This window comes from Marmota flaviventris, chromosome 3, assembly GCF_047511675.1.
Source record: "Marmota flaviventris isolate mMarFla1 chromosome 3, mMarFla1.hap1, whole genome shotgun sequence".
In the NCBI taxonomy this organism is placed as follows: Eukaryota; Metazoa; Chordata; class Mammalia; order Rodentia; family Sciuridae; genus Marmota; species Marmota flaviventris.
In genome coordinates, this window is record NC_092500.1 from 13,493,376 (window position 1) to 13,508,684 (window position 15,309).

Sequence of the window (15,309 nt, forward strand, 5' to 3'; positions counted from 1 at the left end):
TTTTTTTTTAATTCCCCTTCTTTCTTTTTTTATTTCCAATGTAGATACTTGTGGGAATTGGAAAAGAGCTTAATGTAAGTCAGACTGATAAAGGGCTGGGGACTGTGAGGAGGGAATGAAGACTTGAAAAAGGAGGACAGTCATTTACAGAGGCAATGGCATGTCCCTGCAGGCTTTTGCTTGTTTTCCCTTGTTGTTAATTCACAATTGAGCTAGGCATGATGACATTGATTTAGGGGACAGGGTAGTCTGGAGCAGGAGGATGCTATGGAAGGAATGGGACACATTTACCAAAATGCTTGTTTCCGTTTCTTTTTGAAATGGGTATGAATACATGTGTTGCAGCTACACAGGCCTCTCCATTGCTAATGGCAAGAAATGCCCATAAAGAGCCCTCCTTGTCTTTGACAACTGGCTCTTTCTGTCAGTCTCCTGGCCAGCCCCTTTCTTTGAGTATCTCAGGGGCTAACCCCATAGTGAACACTGCAGGTCACAGTCGGACCCTCCTGGTGAAAGGTGTCCTGCAAACATGGCGTCCACAGAAGGCCAAGAAAGAAATGGGAGTTTGTGTGACCTTGTCTAAAAGCCATTTGACTGTAGAGGAGATACAACGTGGCAGAGGGCCCCAGGAAGATGGAACACATAAAATCAGCCCTCACAAAAACCTAAACTCCTAGAAGGACCACAGACTGTTTCAGGGGCACTTTGATTAATGGCAAATAAAATTGAAAACCATGGCCGGGTGTGGTGGTTCTCACCTATCATCCCAGCAACTCTGGAGGCTGAGACAGGAAGATCAGAAGTTTAAGACCAGCCTCAGCAACTTAGGGAGAACTTACCCAAAATTAAAATGAAGAAAAATAAAAAGATCTGGGGATACATACAGCTCAGTGGTAGAGTATCCCTGGATCCAATCCCTAGTACTGCAACAATAAATAAACAAATAAGTAAGTAAGTAAAACCTGCCTCAAGCATCAGCCCATGTGGCTATCTTAATTTGTGCAAGATTTTAGCTACAAAAAAAAAAAAAAGAAACAAAAAACCCCCAAACCCTATTATACATTTTTATTGTAAAATAGGACTCTCTGCAGCACATCTGATTTGCCTCTCTTGGAACATAGTATTGTGATTTTAAAATGAATATTTCATAGAAAATAACACATTTATTGCAGAGACTTAAAAATTAGTAGAAAAATGCTTATGAAATCTTTCCTATTCAATGCTGCTCCAAAGAAAATGTAGCAGAAAGTCTAAACTATGTCTGTGTCTATTTCTGTAGTCCTGCACCATGCTGACCACTCAGGTGAGGATGCCTAACATCACACTTGGACACTTTGCAAAGTCTTGTTTAGTATTTATTTTTTGATGACCTGTTCACTAAAGGAACTGTGTCCGATTTTTGCATATATATGAAACAGCGTTCAAAAAGGTATTGTGTCAAGGCTGGGGTGGTGGCTCAGTGGTAGAGCACTCTCCTAGTGTGTGTGAGGCACTGCATTCAATCCTCAGCACCGCATATAAATAAATGAATAAAATAAAGGCCCATCAATGTCTAAAAAAATATTTAAAACAAAAGGAAAAAAAGGTATAGTGTCCATCTACAACTAAAAATATTAAAGCAAACAAACAAAAACCCTGTGGCTGGAGAAAGCTGTTTCCTCACCCAAGCCTTGGTGACCACTGCTCATGCTGGAGGAGTCTGTGAGGCTGGGTCACAAGGGATGGACATAAATGGGCTCATTGGAGGCGGAGGGCAACCAGAGATGATGGGGATGTGAATTTATGGTCTACTCCCTAGTCGGTCTTTGGGATTGGGGATGAATGGCTGCTTCCTGCTTCCAGGCTGCCTGCCCCCTTCTCACTACCTCCCAATAACTGTTTCCCAAACCACCTGCTGCCTAAGGAAGTCCTGACACAGCTGTCCCAGGAGAACCAGAGCGCTGCATTCCCCCATCTTGGCCTTGTTTGGCAGTGATCTGAGTACTAATATAACTAACAGAAAGTCCGTTACTTCACACTCCTTAGACATCCATAAGAAAGATCATTTAGATTTAAAAACAGGTTCAGAAACTGAAAGACTTCTGCTTGCCTCACTGTGAGAAGAAGTTCAAAGAACAACTGTCTCGGACTTCCAGAACTTAGCGTATTGGATAAAAAATATTTAAAGCTTTGGACTCTTTGAACCAGAAGTTTCAGGGGCAAAACTGACATCATTGCTCATTAGGAAACACTTTAAGCATTTGTAACTGAAACCCAGCTATGAACACAGCAAATTTGTGCTAAAAATGTCTTCATTTTCCCCACTTAATGAAGCTCTTTATAAGAGAAAAGGTTCTTGAAAATAATTTCACAGAGGAAAAAAAAAATCCCAGCCATCACAGTGAAATGAATCCAGGCTTCAGTCTGGATTGCAAATTCTTTTTGGAACCTTGAGAGGAACTCTTTTTTTTTTTTTTTAGAGCCATTCTGTCCTTGCCAAAAGGTCTCCAAGGCCCTTGCTGGAACTGAAGTTCACTTTGGTTGCCAAAGATAACTTCCAGAAAATGGCTTCAGGGAATCTTTGGGTGAAACATTCCCTGTTCACCCCACAACAGTGTCTGTCTTCATCCTTGACATTTCCCTCCCACAGCAACTCTGAGGCCACATGACTGGAACTTGAGAGAATGGCTCAGTCTAGACCTGTGTCTTGTTCTGACTTATAAACTGTTGAGAACGTAATAGCTGGTGACATGCCGGAACATTCCTGTGGACAGCCATTGATCACATTAAAAAAAAAAAAAGAAAGAAAGAAAGACATTAAATGTGAAACTTTTTAAGATCAAAGTGAGTTTTCTAAACTTCTTTAAAATGACTTAGGCTGTGATACTTAATAGATTTTGAAGTGTCTAATGGCATTGGCAAAGGGTGCGAAATTTTTATGTTAATTAAAGGAGGGTATTGCACTGAAAATACAAAATAGTTCATGAACACAGCTTCAGGGGCAATTGGAAATTGGAAAATACAGTGGAATGTAGTGACCAATGGCTGGTCAAGGGAGGGAGCTTGGGACCAGGGGCCACTGGATGGTCAGACACCTGGAGGAGTAGAGCCTTTCTTTTGAAAGAGATGCTCATCCAGGAAAGAGGAAGATTGGGAGGTGCTGGAGTCGGAGCAAAAAGTCCCTAAGCCTGGAGGAACTAGGATACTGGGAAATCCGGAAGGTCCTGGGCCACACAGCTAGCTGGTAGCTGCTCTCAGAAGGTAACTGCTCTAAGAAGGGGTGGCAAAGGAACTGGGACCCAGGGTGAGCGCAGCACAGTAGTTTGGTATGTCAGTGTTCAGACCTCCTTTGCATCTAAGCTGGAAACTCTGCAGATTTGCCACACTTGAGTTTTTCAGGCTCGATCACACAGGAGAATCTTATGGCAGTAGCTGCTTTAAAAAATGTTGATAATTAGACCCCCTCCTCCGAGATTTTGGGATCACTTATCTGGGGTGGGACCTGTGCATGTCAGTATTTTTTAAGTTTCCCATGCAATTGCAAGGTAGTCAGGATTGAGAATCCCTGGCTGAAGGAATTAGCCATGTCCATCTGTTAGGTATTTTTGTGGTTGCTTTCAGGCTACTGGGGCTGGGTCGAGTCCTTGCAAACAAGGCACGAAGGACCACCACCATAAATTCAACTGGACTCTTTTGGAGAGGGGTGATGAATAGATTTTCTAGTTTGATACGGAAAGAGCCATTGATGTGGAGCCAAGGAGCCTGGGTCCGAGACTTTCTGGCTGCTGTTTGCTACTGGGATGACATAACCAAGTTAAATTGTGTTTCCATTTCTCTGTCTCTGTCTCCCCCACACCCCTTCTCTCTCTCTGTTTTTCATTAGACCAATAGGAGTACTTAAAACAACCACCTTGTTATAGTGCTGCATGAATTAAAATGAGGACTGGGCATGTACTCAATAGGAACAGACCAAGTGTCTGTTGACTTGAAGTAAATGGGGTCGCTTCTGTGTATTCTCAAGCTGCAAATGTGGTAAAACCAGGATTGCAGAACATTATCTCACCTGTGAGTGAGGCTGATTGGGACAGGGGAGATTGGAGCAGGGATGGCTAATCAAGGAGACCAGAGTCATGTTCTAAGACAAATGTGAAACTTTAGGTCCCACCAACTGGGACCACACACTCTGTCCAAATCTGGCCCACTACTTGTTTTTATAAATAAAGTTTTATTGCAAAACAGCCAAGCCTGTTTTTTAGGTATTTCTGTGGTTGCTTTCAGCCCACCGTGGTGGAGTTCTTGTGAGAAGGATGATGTAGCCTGCAGCACAAGAAGTAAAACATACTTTTTCACTGGGTATTTACAGGAAAAAGTTTGACAACCCCTGTGTGAGGCTTGGCATGGGAATGAAATGTTTGAAATAAAATGAGAAGAGCAAATGCTTTGAGCATCAGGAAGGGAGAATTGGCAGGACTCACTGACAGATTGTACGTAGGGAGATTTTGCCATATAAAGGTTAGGGATGTAGTGTCTTTATCACCCACAGAATGATGCAGGAGGACAGCTCTCTTGGAGTTTGCCCGTGAGTGTGGGATTCTGGCTTCCTCCACTAGAGAGGTCTGGTTGGCTCAGCACAAAGGACCCAAGACCCCTGGGTATTAAGTCTATCCAAGTCTAGCCGATGCCTCCTTGAATGAACCCCATAATACTATCCACTTGCAAATGGTGGATCCCACACAGTGCTGAACACTAACTAGCCCTCTAGAGAGATTCAGAGGGGGTCAACACACACAAATTGATTGAGATAATTACTTAGGACATTTCGGATGTCAACTCCCTAATCTCTGTCATGGTAGTGCATGGCTGTTGATTTTCAATTTACCTTCTCTGCCCCGAATCTTAGCTGTTTTGATTCTTAATTCAGAGCATTCATCTCAAGTGGCCTCAGAGATTGAAATTCTGCCATAAACTCGTGTTTGTCAGGAAGTTCTAGAAGGAGGAGAAAGATGTTGTCAACTGAGGTTTTGAATAATGTCTTGTTTGACATTTTCAACTCAAAGTGGGCTGGACTGCGGAACAACACATGATACATGTTATTGGATCGCAAGATGTGCCACGTGTATGCGTGTGTATATCTACCAAATAGAAGCCTGGGGAAGAGGGGACAGGGAAGCCAAGGCCAAGGGACCTGCCCTACTGTTGCCTGCACTCATCTGCTCCCGGGGTTATGTGGGTGAGGCTGGAGAAAGGGTAGAGAAAGAAACTTGAGCCTGATGCTGGGTAATGTGACCATACCTAAAGTCACACCCCAGGTACCTCATGTTACCTATGGAGACACCGAGTCCCTGGAAAGTGAAAGCTTAGGCCAAGGTTCTTCCTGAGTAGATGGAAGAACCACAACTGAGACTAGCCTTTCTTGTTCTGAATGCTGTCGGGGACTTGCCTGCTTTCCTGATTGTCTCTTCCTCTCCCCTGGCTCTTAATATTGCACCGAGATGTCCCTTTAAATAACTGAGAGGTAAAAAACGTGTCATACTTTTCATGCCATTTTTAAGGTCTAGGTTTCAGTTCTTCCCATGATTCCCTTCTTCAGACATTAAGTACAGGAATGGCACCAGGCCCTGGGATAAAGTGACTGGGTATCAGGCATTGCCACGGTGCAAGGTCTGCACCACAGACAGTTGTGTCTCTGAATCAGGTTCTCCAGAGAAGCAGGACCAATAGGTGTGTGTGTGTGTGTGTGTGTGTGTGTGCATGTGCGCGCGCGCATGTTTACACAAATGCTTGTTAAAAGCAATGAGTTTCCATGGCCATGCAGGCTGACCCCTGTGTGTTCTGAGCCTGAAGGCCTCAGAAGGAGGAGAGCAATGGTGTGAGTCCAGTCCACATTCCGGGAAGCTGGAGACCTAGGAAGAAGGACTGTTTCAGCCAGGCAGGAGGACTGTTCTCCTTGGGCACGATCAGCCTTTTTGTTCTAGTGAGGCCTTCAGCTGATTGGGTGAGGCCCAGCCACATGGGAGAAGGGTTTCTCAGTCTACTCAGATAAATTTTTATTTCATCCAAAAATACCTTCACTGAAGCACCCAAAGATCTGGGCACCCCACAGCCCTGTCAATTGGCACATAAAATTAACCATCACCATCCCCAAACTGTTCCTGGTTTGCAACAAGATACATATGGAGCTTGATAGTAGGCATTTAGAAACTTCTAGAGCAACTGGATTTTTTGGTATTATCAAGGATGTGATAAGTAGATTGTTCCTGATGGACAACTGTATGCCAGTTTGTTGAGTTCAAGAGGTGATTTCTACGTGGGGCAAGCTCTATACTAACCACATGCGTTAAGGCCAACCTTTGCCCAGTATAGATTGGGAGAGGAAATGGATTTTACACCACTAATAGTTTGAAAAACGTTGATGTGGACACAGTCCTGCCCAGTGTGATGAGTTTTCAAATGTGGTTCACACAGAAACCATAGGAAGGTGCCTGGGAGTGACCAAGCCCACCGGCCTGACAGAGAAGTGGAGACCACATCTCGGGGGACCCGCCTTTCACTGACTTAACTCTCCCCGTTCCCACACCCCAAGAGCCAGGAGATGCCACAAGAAAAGGACTCAGAAGCTAGAAGTGAGTGACCCAGGAGCAAAAGCAAGAGTCTGAATAAATAAAGCTAGAACGAGCTAGGAATGTGACAGGCAGCAGGGTCCGCTCATGATGTTGGGATGCCACAGCTGCGTTAGACAGGCAGGTCCACCTGGACCAGGAGGCCACAGAAAGTTAGAGCTGAGAGGGGCCCCTGGTCTACTTCCGCTTCCCTCAGAAGGAGATATGGGCCGAGCAAGAGGCAGGGGCCGGGGCAGGATGATCTATCCTGCAGGGAAGCAAAGGAAACAAGCTAGAATTGTGATTGTGCTGTTCACGGGGCACTGCCTCCATGGTGGCTCCTGGGCACAGAGTAAGGGCTGCCTGTGGCAACACTGGTCCCTCGAGTTGAGTCCTGTGAGTTATTACTTGGAGTGTCTTCAGGGCTGGCAAAGCATGGAGTTCTAAAAGTGGAAAACACCTGCCAGTCTTTGGGCACTGAGTCTGGCTAAAGCCATTTGGGATCTAAAGAGGGATAGGAAGGAAGTGGACCCAGGAGGTTAAAATCAATTCCCAGGAGCACATAGTCAAAGAATCACCATTTACGTAAAATTGTAAAATGTGGCCCTTGTGGGAGGGGCCCTGGGGTGCGAGCAGGCCCTTGGTGGAGCCTGCTTCTCCTCCATGGTGATTGTGAGTGGACACTGATGTGGCGCAGGCTGACAGCAGGAGACAGGGCTGCCCCATATCCAAGGATCTATCCAAGGAAGCCAAGGCTCGGGGCCCCCTGTTCCTAGACACGGCTTCTTCAATGGCCCTATGTTCCGAGAACACGCAGCTTTCAACCTTAAGTTACAACCTCAACTCATCTTACCCATATCTTCCATGCCCCCCACCCTCATTGGGAGGAGCTTGGAGGTGCTCATTCATTGAAGGAGTCCTTTTTGACAGGGCTTCTTGTATTTTGGCCTCTCTTTTTAAGCCTCCTATAACTCTTGTGAGACTCGTGTTTATGTTCTGATATCACAAAAGGGAAAACTGCAGCTCAGAGCATTGAGGTTGTCCTTCCAAAGAACAAGCCATCTAGATTACCTTTGTTGGCAATTTTCTAGGGTCTCCAGGACACTGAGTTTGCAGAACATCCTGGGTTTCTGACTCAATGCCCATGCGAAGGAAGCTCCTCTCAGGCCCCAGAGCCTCTGTGCCTTTAATTAAGCACAATAATGCAGAAGACTGGCCTGTTGCAAAGTGATAGAGAGCTTGCTTCCCAAGGGCGCTGCAGCATGATCAGCACACAGTTTAAACTTTTAGAGTCTCAGTTTCCTCGTCTGTAATGGGGACTACTCCTACCTGTGTTGTGACAACTTCTGACAACATGAATGCCCCCTGCAGATCTTAGCAGGCACTACACAGAGCCTCACTGTCTGCCTTCCCTTGGAAAAAGATGCTCTTCTTTCCCCACCCTACCTGATAGGTCCATGTGAGTTGGGAAAATACAACTGCTATTAGCAGCCTATTCTTTTTCATTCTCTTGATGGAACTAATTTGGCTTTAACCCAACAGGGAGACAGGTTTCAAAAGCTTGGGTAGGAGCTTGTAATCGGCCAGCTCTCTAACAATGCAGCCTAGTCAACCTGTGATTTCACAGCCCCCACGGATTCTTCCCCCACCTTTGATTTGTGGTTCCAGGCAGTGGAATTCAGTGAGTCATATTCGTTCCATTGACAGGAGAGAATCAGGAGCTTAGGTGTTTAACCCTGAGGTGATTAGGAGGGGGGAGGAAAGGAGCCCTATTTGTTAAGGCCCAAAGAAACATCAAACAGTCCTGGGCAGAGGCAGGCACAGCACAGGCTGTGCAGGTGAGACATGCCGGGTGTCATTCATCACAGTCTTTGATCTTCAAGTTTTGTGAGTCAAAGAGACTCTCTGGGACAGTTTGGAAGCTCAGTGGGTTCTGGACAGGAAAAGGAAAAATCACAAAGTATGGAAAATGAGGAGTGCTTTTTAGCAGGCAAGTGAATGAGGGTCATTTTGTAGAGATGTGACTCTTTTGCTGGGCAGCCTCCGAGGCAGCCACCAGTGTGGCTGGATACTGGGATTGCTTAAGAGTGGGAATAGAAAGAAGTGATGGCTTTGGGTATGTCTTCGGACATTGCGACTCCTCAACAGCATGCTTTAAGCAACTAGTATATACCAGGTGATATGCTAAGTAGCTTGGGGAAATGGTGGTTTATATTGTTCAAATAAAAAAAAAATCTTTGACTATCTGAATGGTCTTTGACAAAAATTCACTTAAATGGTTAGTGCATGGGCTCAGACATAAGAGAGACCTGGGTTTGAGTTTTGAAACCACCCTCTGGTTGTGAGACTCTGAGGGACCTACTTATCTGTGTGTCCTAGGTTTCTGTTGGAGGGTTGGATGATTGTCACATGCAGTGTTGCTGTGCTGGTGGTAATTTTTTTTTTCTGAGAAAACTGGGAGATCAGTCATGTTCCTACTTTCTTCTTCTTTGTTGCTCTTAATTATTTTGCTCTTGGCATTGATACATGCATCTTCCCTTCCAGCATGACAGATACATGTTTTCATAATGCTATGTACAAATTGCTTGTGCTGTGTACAAATTGCTGCTGGAATATACTGAAGGACATTTTGCCTGCATTGAATGTTATCCCTGAGAGGTGATGGTTTTAAAACCAGGTTTTGAAGGATGAATAGGAGTTCACATAAGAATACCTCAATACACTTAGTCCTATTATTATTTTCTTTTTCTTCCTTCTTTTCCTCTTTTGCTCTTTTCCACTTCCTCATACTATTCCCTTCCAGTCTCTTCCTTCCCTCTCTCCATATTCACCATGCTTTGGGGTTAAGATTGTCTACCTGGAAACATGTACATAGAGGAGGTCCTAATGATTGCATTATGATTGTGATCTTTAAACAGCATGTTAAGTTTTTATTACCATAATAAGTCATTCTGCTCTCAACTCTGTTCTTACTTTACTCTGGATGTATTTATACATAATTTTTGTTGCATTTGCTTTTCCCAAAACTGAGAAATTATATCCCATCTATGCACGATATATCAAAGTGCATAAATGTATTCTACTGTCATGTATAACTAATTAAAAAAAATTTAAAAAAATTAAAAAAACTAAGGAGTCTGAATAAAGCATGGACTTTAGTTAATAGTAATGTATCAATATTGCTTCATTGGCTGAAATGTAGTGCTGTAAGATATGTAAGATTATATATGGCTATATATTAGATAACAATTAATGCATGTAATGTATAATATAACAGTAGGATCCAGGCATAGAATATATAAGAACCCTATCTTCTTCACAGCATTTTGTAAATCTAACACTATTAAAAACTTAAAAGTTTATTTTAAATTTTCCTTTATCTTAATAAATATCTCCAAAAAGAAATGCAATGGGGAAGGAGCCTATATAGATAGCAGTGGGTGTCAGGGGAGCTGCGGTTACTTCTGATTCAAACTTTCCCTGGTGTCTCTGCAGATGGGAAGCCCGTGTCCCTGTCACCGCTGGAGTCCCAGGCTCACAGTCCCCGCTATGCAGCCTCCAGCCAGCGTGAGCGCGAGAGCCTGGAGGTGCGCATGCGCGAGGTCGAGGCCGAGAACCGCGCGCTGCGCAGGCAGCTCAGCCTGGCCCAGGGCCGCGGCCCCACGCACCGTCGAGGCAACCACTCCAGGACCTACTCCATGGAGGAGGGCACTGGGGACAGCGAGAACCTGCGGGCTGGCATCGTGGCAGGCAACAGCTCCGAATGTGGGCAGCAGCCGGTGGTGGAGAAGTGTGAGGTAAAGAGCACCTAGGGCCCCGGGATGGGGGTGGCACATACAGCCCCAGGTGCCCCATTTCTTACAGATGCCAGCTGGAAGCACATCCAGGTCCTGGAAAGAGTTGGCATTCTTGACTCAGACCTGGATGCGAAGTGACTTGAACCCTGGCTTGGGTGATAGGTCTGGCAAGTCATTGAAGCTCACTGAGACTCAGTTTCCTGCTGGGAAAATGGGAATACAAAGACCTAGTCCACAGAGATTTAAGGGGCGCTATCTGATGGGCGCTGCCACCTGGTTCCTTTGCACATGCTCAGGAATTCTATACCTAGTTATCATCTTGGGGGTCCGCTGTCACTTAGACTATAGTGTGAATGGTGGAGTTTGGAGCCTATTAGTTCTCTTAGCCTCATTCTCCATTGAGGGCATGAGGCCTCTGCTGTTCAGAATCAGACTTGTTGCTCAGCTACAGCGGTCATTTGAGATTTTCTAGTTTCATATCTTTTCCTCCCTTTTAGAGTACACCTTCTTTCCTAATAACACATTGGAAACTTGGAAGACTTTCCCATAAGTGCAGACTGCCCCTGCCACCCTGGAACTCCTGCATCCGTGCTGATTTCTACAATGAAGATACATACACACACACACACACACACACACACAGTCATTCACACACTTCCTATTGCTTCTTGCCTGTCAATCTCAAGGCCTTTTGAGACACAGACAAGATGGACAAGAGTGAGTTCAGAGCAGAGCTTTGATGGTTTTTGCTATGAGCCCTTGAGCAAGTTACCCAGCCTCTCTGAACCTGAGACATGTTGTCAGTACTCTTCAGAGAAAAATCTTGCTTCATGGCATCTGTGTGAGAATAAAATGGAATAGCCATTTAAAAGCCATGAACACTGCCTGCTATGTAGTACATTTTCAAATGTGCGTAATTTGTATTAGTTTCAGTTAAATGCAGATATCACCTGCTGTTACTTTATTCTGTTTTCTGGACTCAAGAATGTTAGACTCTGACCTCCCTGAAGAGGTAGCACATTGAGCCACAGCCTCTGACCATCAGAATGGGTCATTAGCAATATCTGTGGTCCTGTTCAGTATGTTGTAGGGAATGCAGGTTTTTTTTCAGTGATGAAGAGTGAGTTTTAAGGAAATTCAGCTGTGAGGGAAGAAGCTCTCGACTGAAGCAGACCACGAGAGTCTCTGAGGATAGTTGCAGCCTGGTTTAACTGTAGATTGGCAGAGAGGTGGAGAAAGGTGGTAGAAGATGTGTGAGGAGGACTGTCACGGAGTAGGAAAGATGAGGAATTCAGGACCTGGCACTGCTCATGCAGCCAAGCCCAGAGACCTGGGAGGGGATCCGTCAACATTCAGTCCTCCATTCAGCACCTCTAGGGCACCCGCTTGGGGATCTCACACCATCTCTTGTGCTGCGAATAGCAGTGAATAAAGAAGATGAAACTCCCTTTCTTCTGCTTCTTATATTCTGCACTGGGAGGCGGCAGGAAGTGGCAGGAAGCAGATGATAAACAAATAAAGAAGTATCAATGTCAGCAAGTGATGCATGTGGTACATTTTTCAGCCCCAACCACCCTGCAGGCCCATTCCTTCCATCCTGGAAAAGCATTGCTAGTCTCTTCTGTAGCTTAATGTCTACATTTTACACCTCTGCAAATGGGGGACAGAACAGTGGTAACACATCCCCTTGACCTAGGGGGCTCTTAACTTTGGCAGGACCCTAACTTCTTTGGGAACCTCTAACCTTGGAAGAGTGAAGACTCAAGTGATTTTTCACAGGTTCTCTGCTATCAGTCACAGCCATGGTGTTAGTTTTGAGTGGATGAGTTTAGATGGAAACCTGCTGACAAGGTTGGTTTGGCCTAGAATGTGAACCGTTAACGTTTTTATGATTCAGTCCTGCCAGAGAACTAAGAATCAAGGAGATAAGAAAATAGAAAAGGAAAAGTCTGGGGCATGGGAGGGGACACAGTGTAACAGAAGGCCACATGAGTGTAGCTTGCTGGGAGCATTCTCTTCCTGCTGTGTCTGCCTAGCCAGGGTGTCCCTCCCCAGCTCAGCTTGTGAGAACTATTTTGGAAGTGGGTCTCTGTCCTGAGTCCCCTGCAAAATAGTGTAGGCAAAACAGCACTGGCTTTGAAGGTAGGGTCACGAGTCTAAATCCTGGTCTCCTTCCTTGCTAACTAGCTTTATTGCTTTGAGCATGGAATATCTCTTTCCTGCATCTCATTTTCCTCATTTGCAAATTGTGGATTTATATCAAGTTCCTGCCTCACGTTATTTTAGTGGTGACTATGGATATTAGGATTGGAGAGGGACTTTAAGATAGCTAGTTGTGTTAGCAATACATTTCCCTGCAAATAACCAAAAAATTCCATCTAACAACGGCTTAAGCAAGATTTGCGCCTTATTTCTCTTTGTGGTTAAGATGACTGGAGGAGAGTGATGTGGGGATGTAAATATCCATATTCTGAATTATTTGATATTTTACCCCATGTTGCTGACTGGGCATTGCCATGGTTTATCTCATGGTGAGTAATGAGTATCAGAGCTTCAGTATGGTGTCCATATTCCAGAGGGCAGGAGAGAGGTGTTAAGATGGGACTTGTGCCTCCTTTAAGAATATACCCTACCGATTTTACACCTGTGTTCCTTTCAGACCCTGTGAGCAAAGCAGAAGGCTGCCCTTAACTGCCACCTAGATACAAGGCTGGAAAAGAGATTTTATTCGGGGAAGCCATACTTTTCACTACCATTTGAGAGTTCCACAACTATGGTCACAAGGAACATTCTCGGTCACTCATGTGGGTGACTCCCAAACTGGGTGTGCATTAAAATTGCTACGGATTAGATATGCTGATACCTGGGGCCCAGTGCATACCTACAGACTGACAAGCTGTGGGAGTAGGGCCCAGCAAAATTAGTATTAAAAAAACAAGTCTAACCAGGTGATTCTGAGATAGTGAAAAATATTTGGAACCCACTGCTTCAAGGAACAAGAAAAACGAAAGATGTAGTTCTCTATTTCTATGCTCTTTGAAGATAGAGTAGCAATGTAGGAATTTAGACTTTGAAATTCTTAGCTCTTACCTTCACTTACTCTCTGGACTTTTGATTTGCACCTGAGGGTTAGCTTGTATTTGCTCATTTTTCTTTTCTTTCTCAGTATTTCTTGATCAAGTTTCTGCTTATACCCTAAAACCATCCTTCTCTGGTAGAATTCTTGCATATGGAGCCTGGTCCTATTCAGAGCTTCGGTGCATGCGTTTGAAAACTCTCTAGAGGCAAAGCAGCTTTCAGCCATGTGCATTTACACAGAGGCACTGGCTTCATACCCATTACCAGTACACCCCTGTCCCTGTCACTCGACGGAACATTTTCGTGAAAAAGCCAAAGAGGCAAACGAGAAATGTCAGTCATTGTGCTCGAAGCAGAAGCTTCTCTTCCTCCTGGCACTTTCCCACTACGAGTGTTGCTGCTGTTCTTGACGTCTCATCAGAGTGCAGGGCCACGAGCCGAGGACGTCACAGTCATCTGTGACTGAGCTGAAACTTCTCCTGGCTCTGACAAGTATTTCTGAAAACTCTACTGTAATGACATCCAAGCTGTCAGCTGAGATGTCTGGTGATGGAAACCATGGGCCTCGCCAGACCTGTGCCCTCTCGTCATTTCCTAATTATGTGGCCTTCAAACACTGCCCATTTTATTCTTGCATATTCCGTTGCCCGCCAGTGCTGCTGTGGGGAAGGCCTGGTGTCTCTCTGCCTGGGAGCCTGGAGCATAATGCTGCCCTCTTGACCTTCACTCCAGCCTATATGCGTTTCCATGTGTGTATTTTTTTTTTTTGTCTTTGTGGTCTGTTCTACTCTGAGAGTTGACAGTGGTACAACAGAAAAAGTCACTGCAACTGGAGTCACAATTCCCAAACAGGAGACTTGCCAATTTCACTCACTTGTCATGTGACCTTTGGCAATCCACTTACCCCCTGGGGGTCTGCAGCATTATCAAGTGAGAATAATAGCATTTTCTTCCCAGTGCAATTATTAGGATGAAATGAGGGAGTTGGTGGGAACCTAACTCTGAGGGACTTCTGCACCCGTTATGGACATTATTTTTCCCTTATGCTGTGCAACAAGTCACCTAACACTTAATGACATAAAAGGGCACCACTCCTTGTATTTGCTCTCAGGGCTTCTGTGGGTCAGGGATTTGAGGAGAGACTGGCTGAGTGGTTCTGGTTTGGTTTTCCTTGTATTATTGGTGTTATTCTATGGCTAGAAACTAGAACTAGGCAGGGCTGGAGCAGTGGACACTGGCCCAGAATCTCGTGGATTTGGGGCCTCTTCATGTGGTGTTTCTGCCCAGGCCACTTTGGGCTTCCTCACAATATGGCGGCTCTAGGCAGTAGGTGCTTAACTGACACCCGAAGGTTTTACGTACAAGTGTCCTAGTGAGCAAAACACATCGTGTATCTTTTTCCAGTGGCTCTTACTGTTCGTTGAAATGATCACAGAAGCCCACTTGCTTTGAATGGTGAGTAGAACTCAACCCATCTCCCAGTGGGAGGAAGGTCGAAGAATTTATGAATAACTCTTTGAAACTGGGTAGAGTTTTTAATGGACACTCTGTGTACTCACAGTGGTGTCAGGCATCCCCCTGAGGAGTTATCTGTCCTCCCCTCTGCCTGTTGTACTGAGCTTCATTCCTCCATAGTAATATGATAGTAATAAAAGCTGACCTTGACCTCTCCCTTGAAGTGGACAAGACATCATGCTGAAAACATATACAAAATATCTCCTTTATCCCACACAACATACTTTCTTCATCTGTAGATCAGTTAACTACTGTAAGTAAAGATTACACAATTAGTCCAAGATCCCAGGAAGAGGAGAAGCTTGGATTTGAACCTCCCTAAGTGCCGGGCCCTGGAATGA

The 15,309-nt window shown here is 44.9% G+C and overlaps 1 protein-coding gene across 3 annotated transcripts in view; it reads left to right on the top strand.

Annotated features, from left to right (window-relative positions):
* Nucleotides 1-15,309, top strand: part of Large1 (LARGE xylosyl- and glucuronyltransferase 1) — a 493,847-nt gene that overhangs the window by 218,476 nt on the left and 260,062 nt on the right. For all 3 annotated transcript variants that reach the window (XM_071609558.1, XM_027940415.2, XM_071609559.1), the window contains one exon: nt 10,074-10,375. In XM_071609558.1, the coding sequence (XP_071465659.1) occupies nt 10,074-10,375 (302 nt within the window). The remainder of the gene's footprint in view (nt 1-10,073; nt 10,376-15,309) is intronic.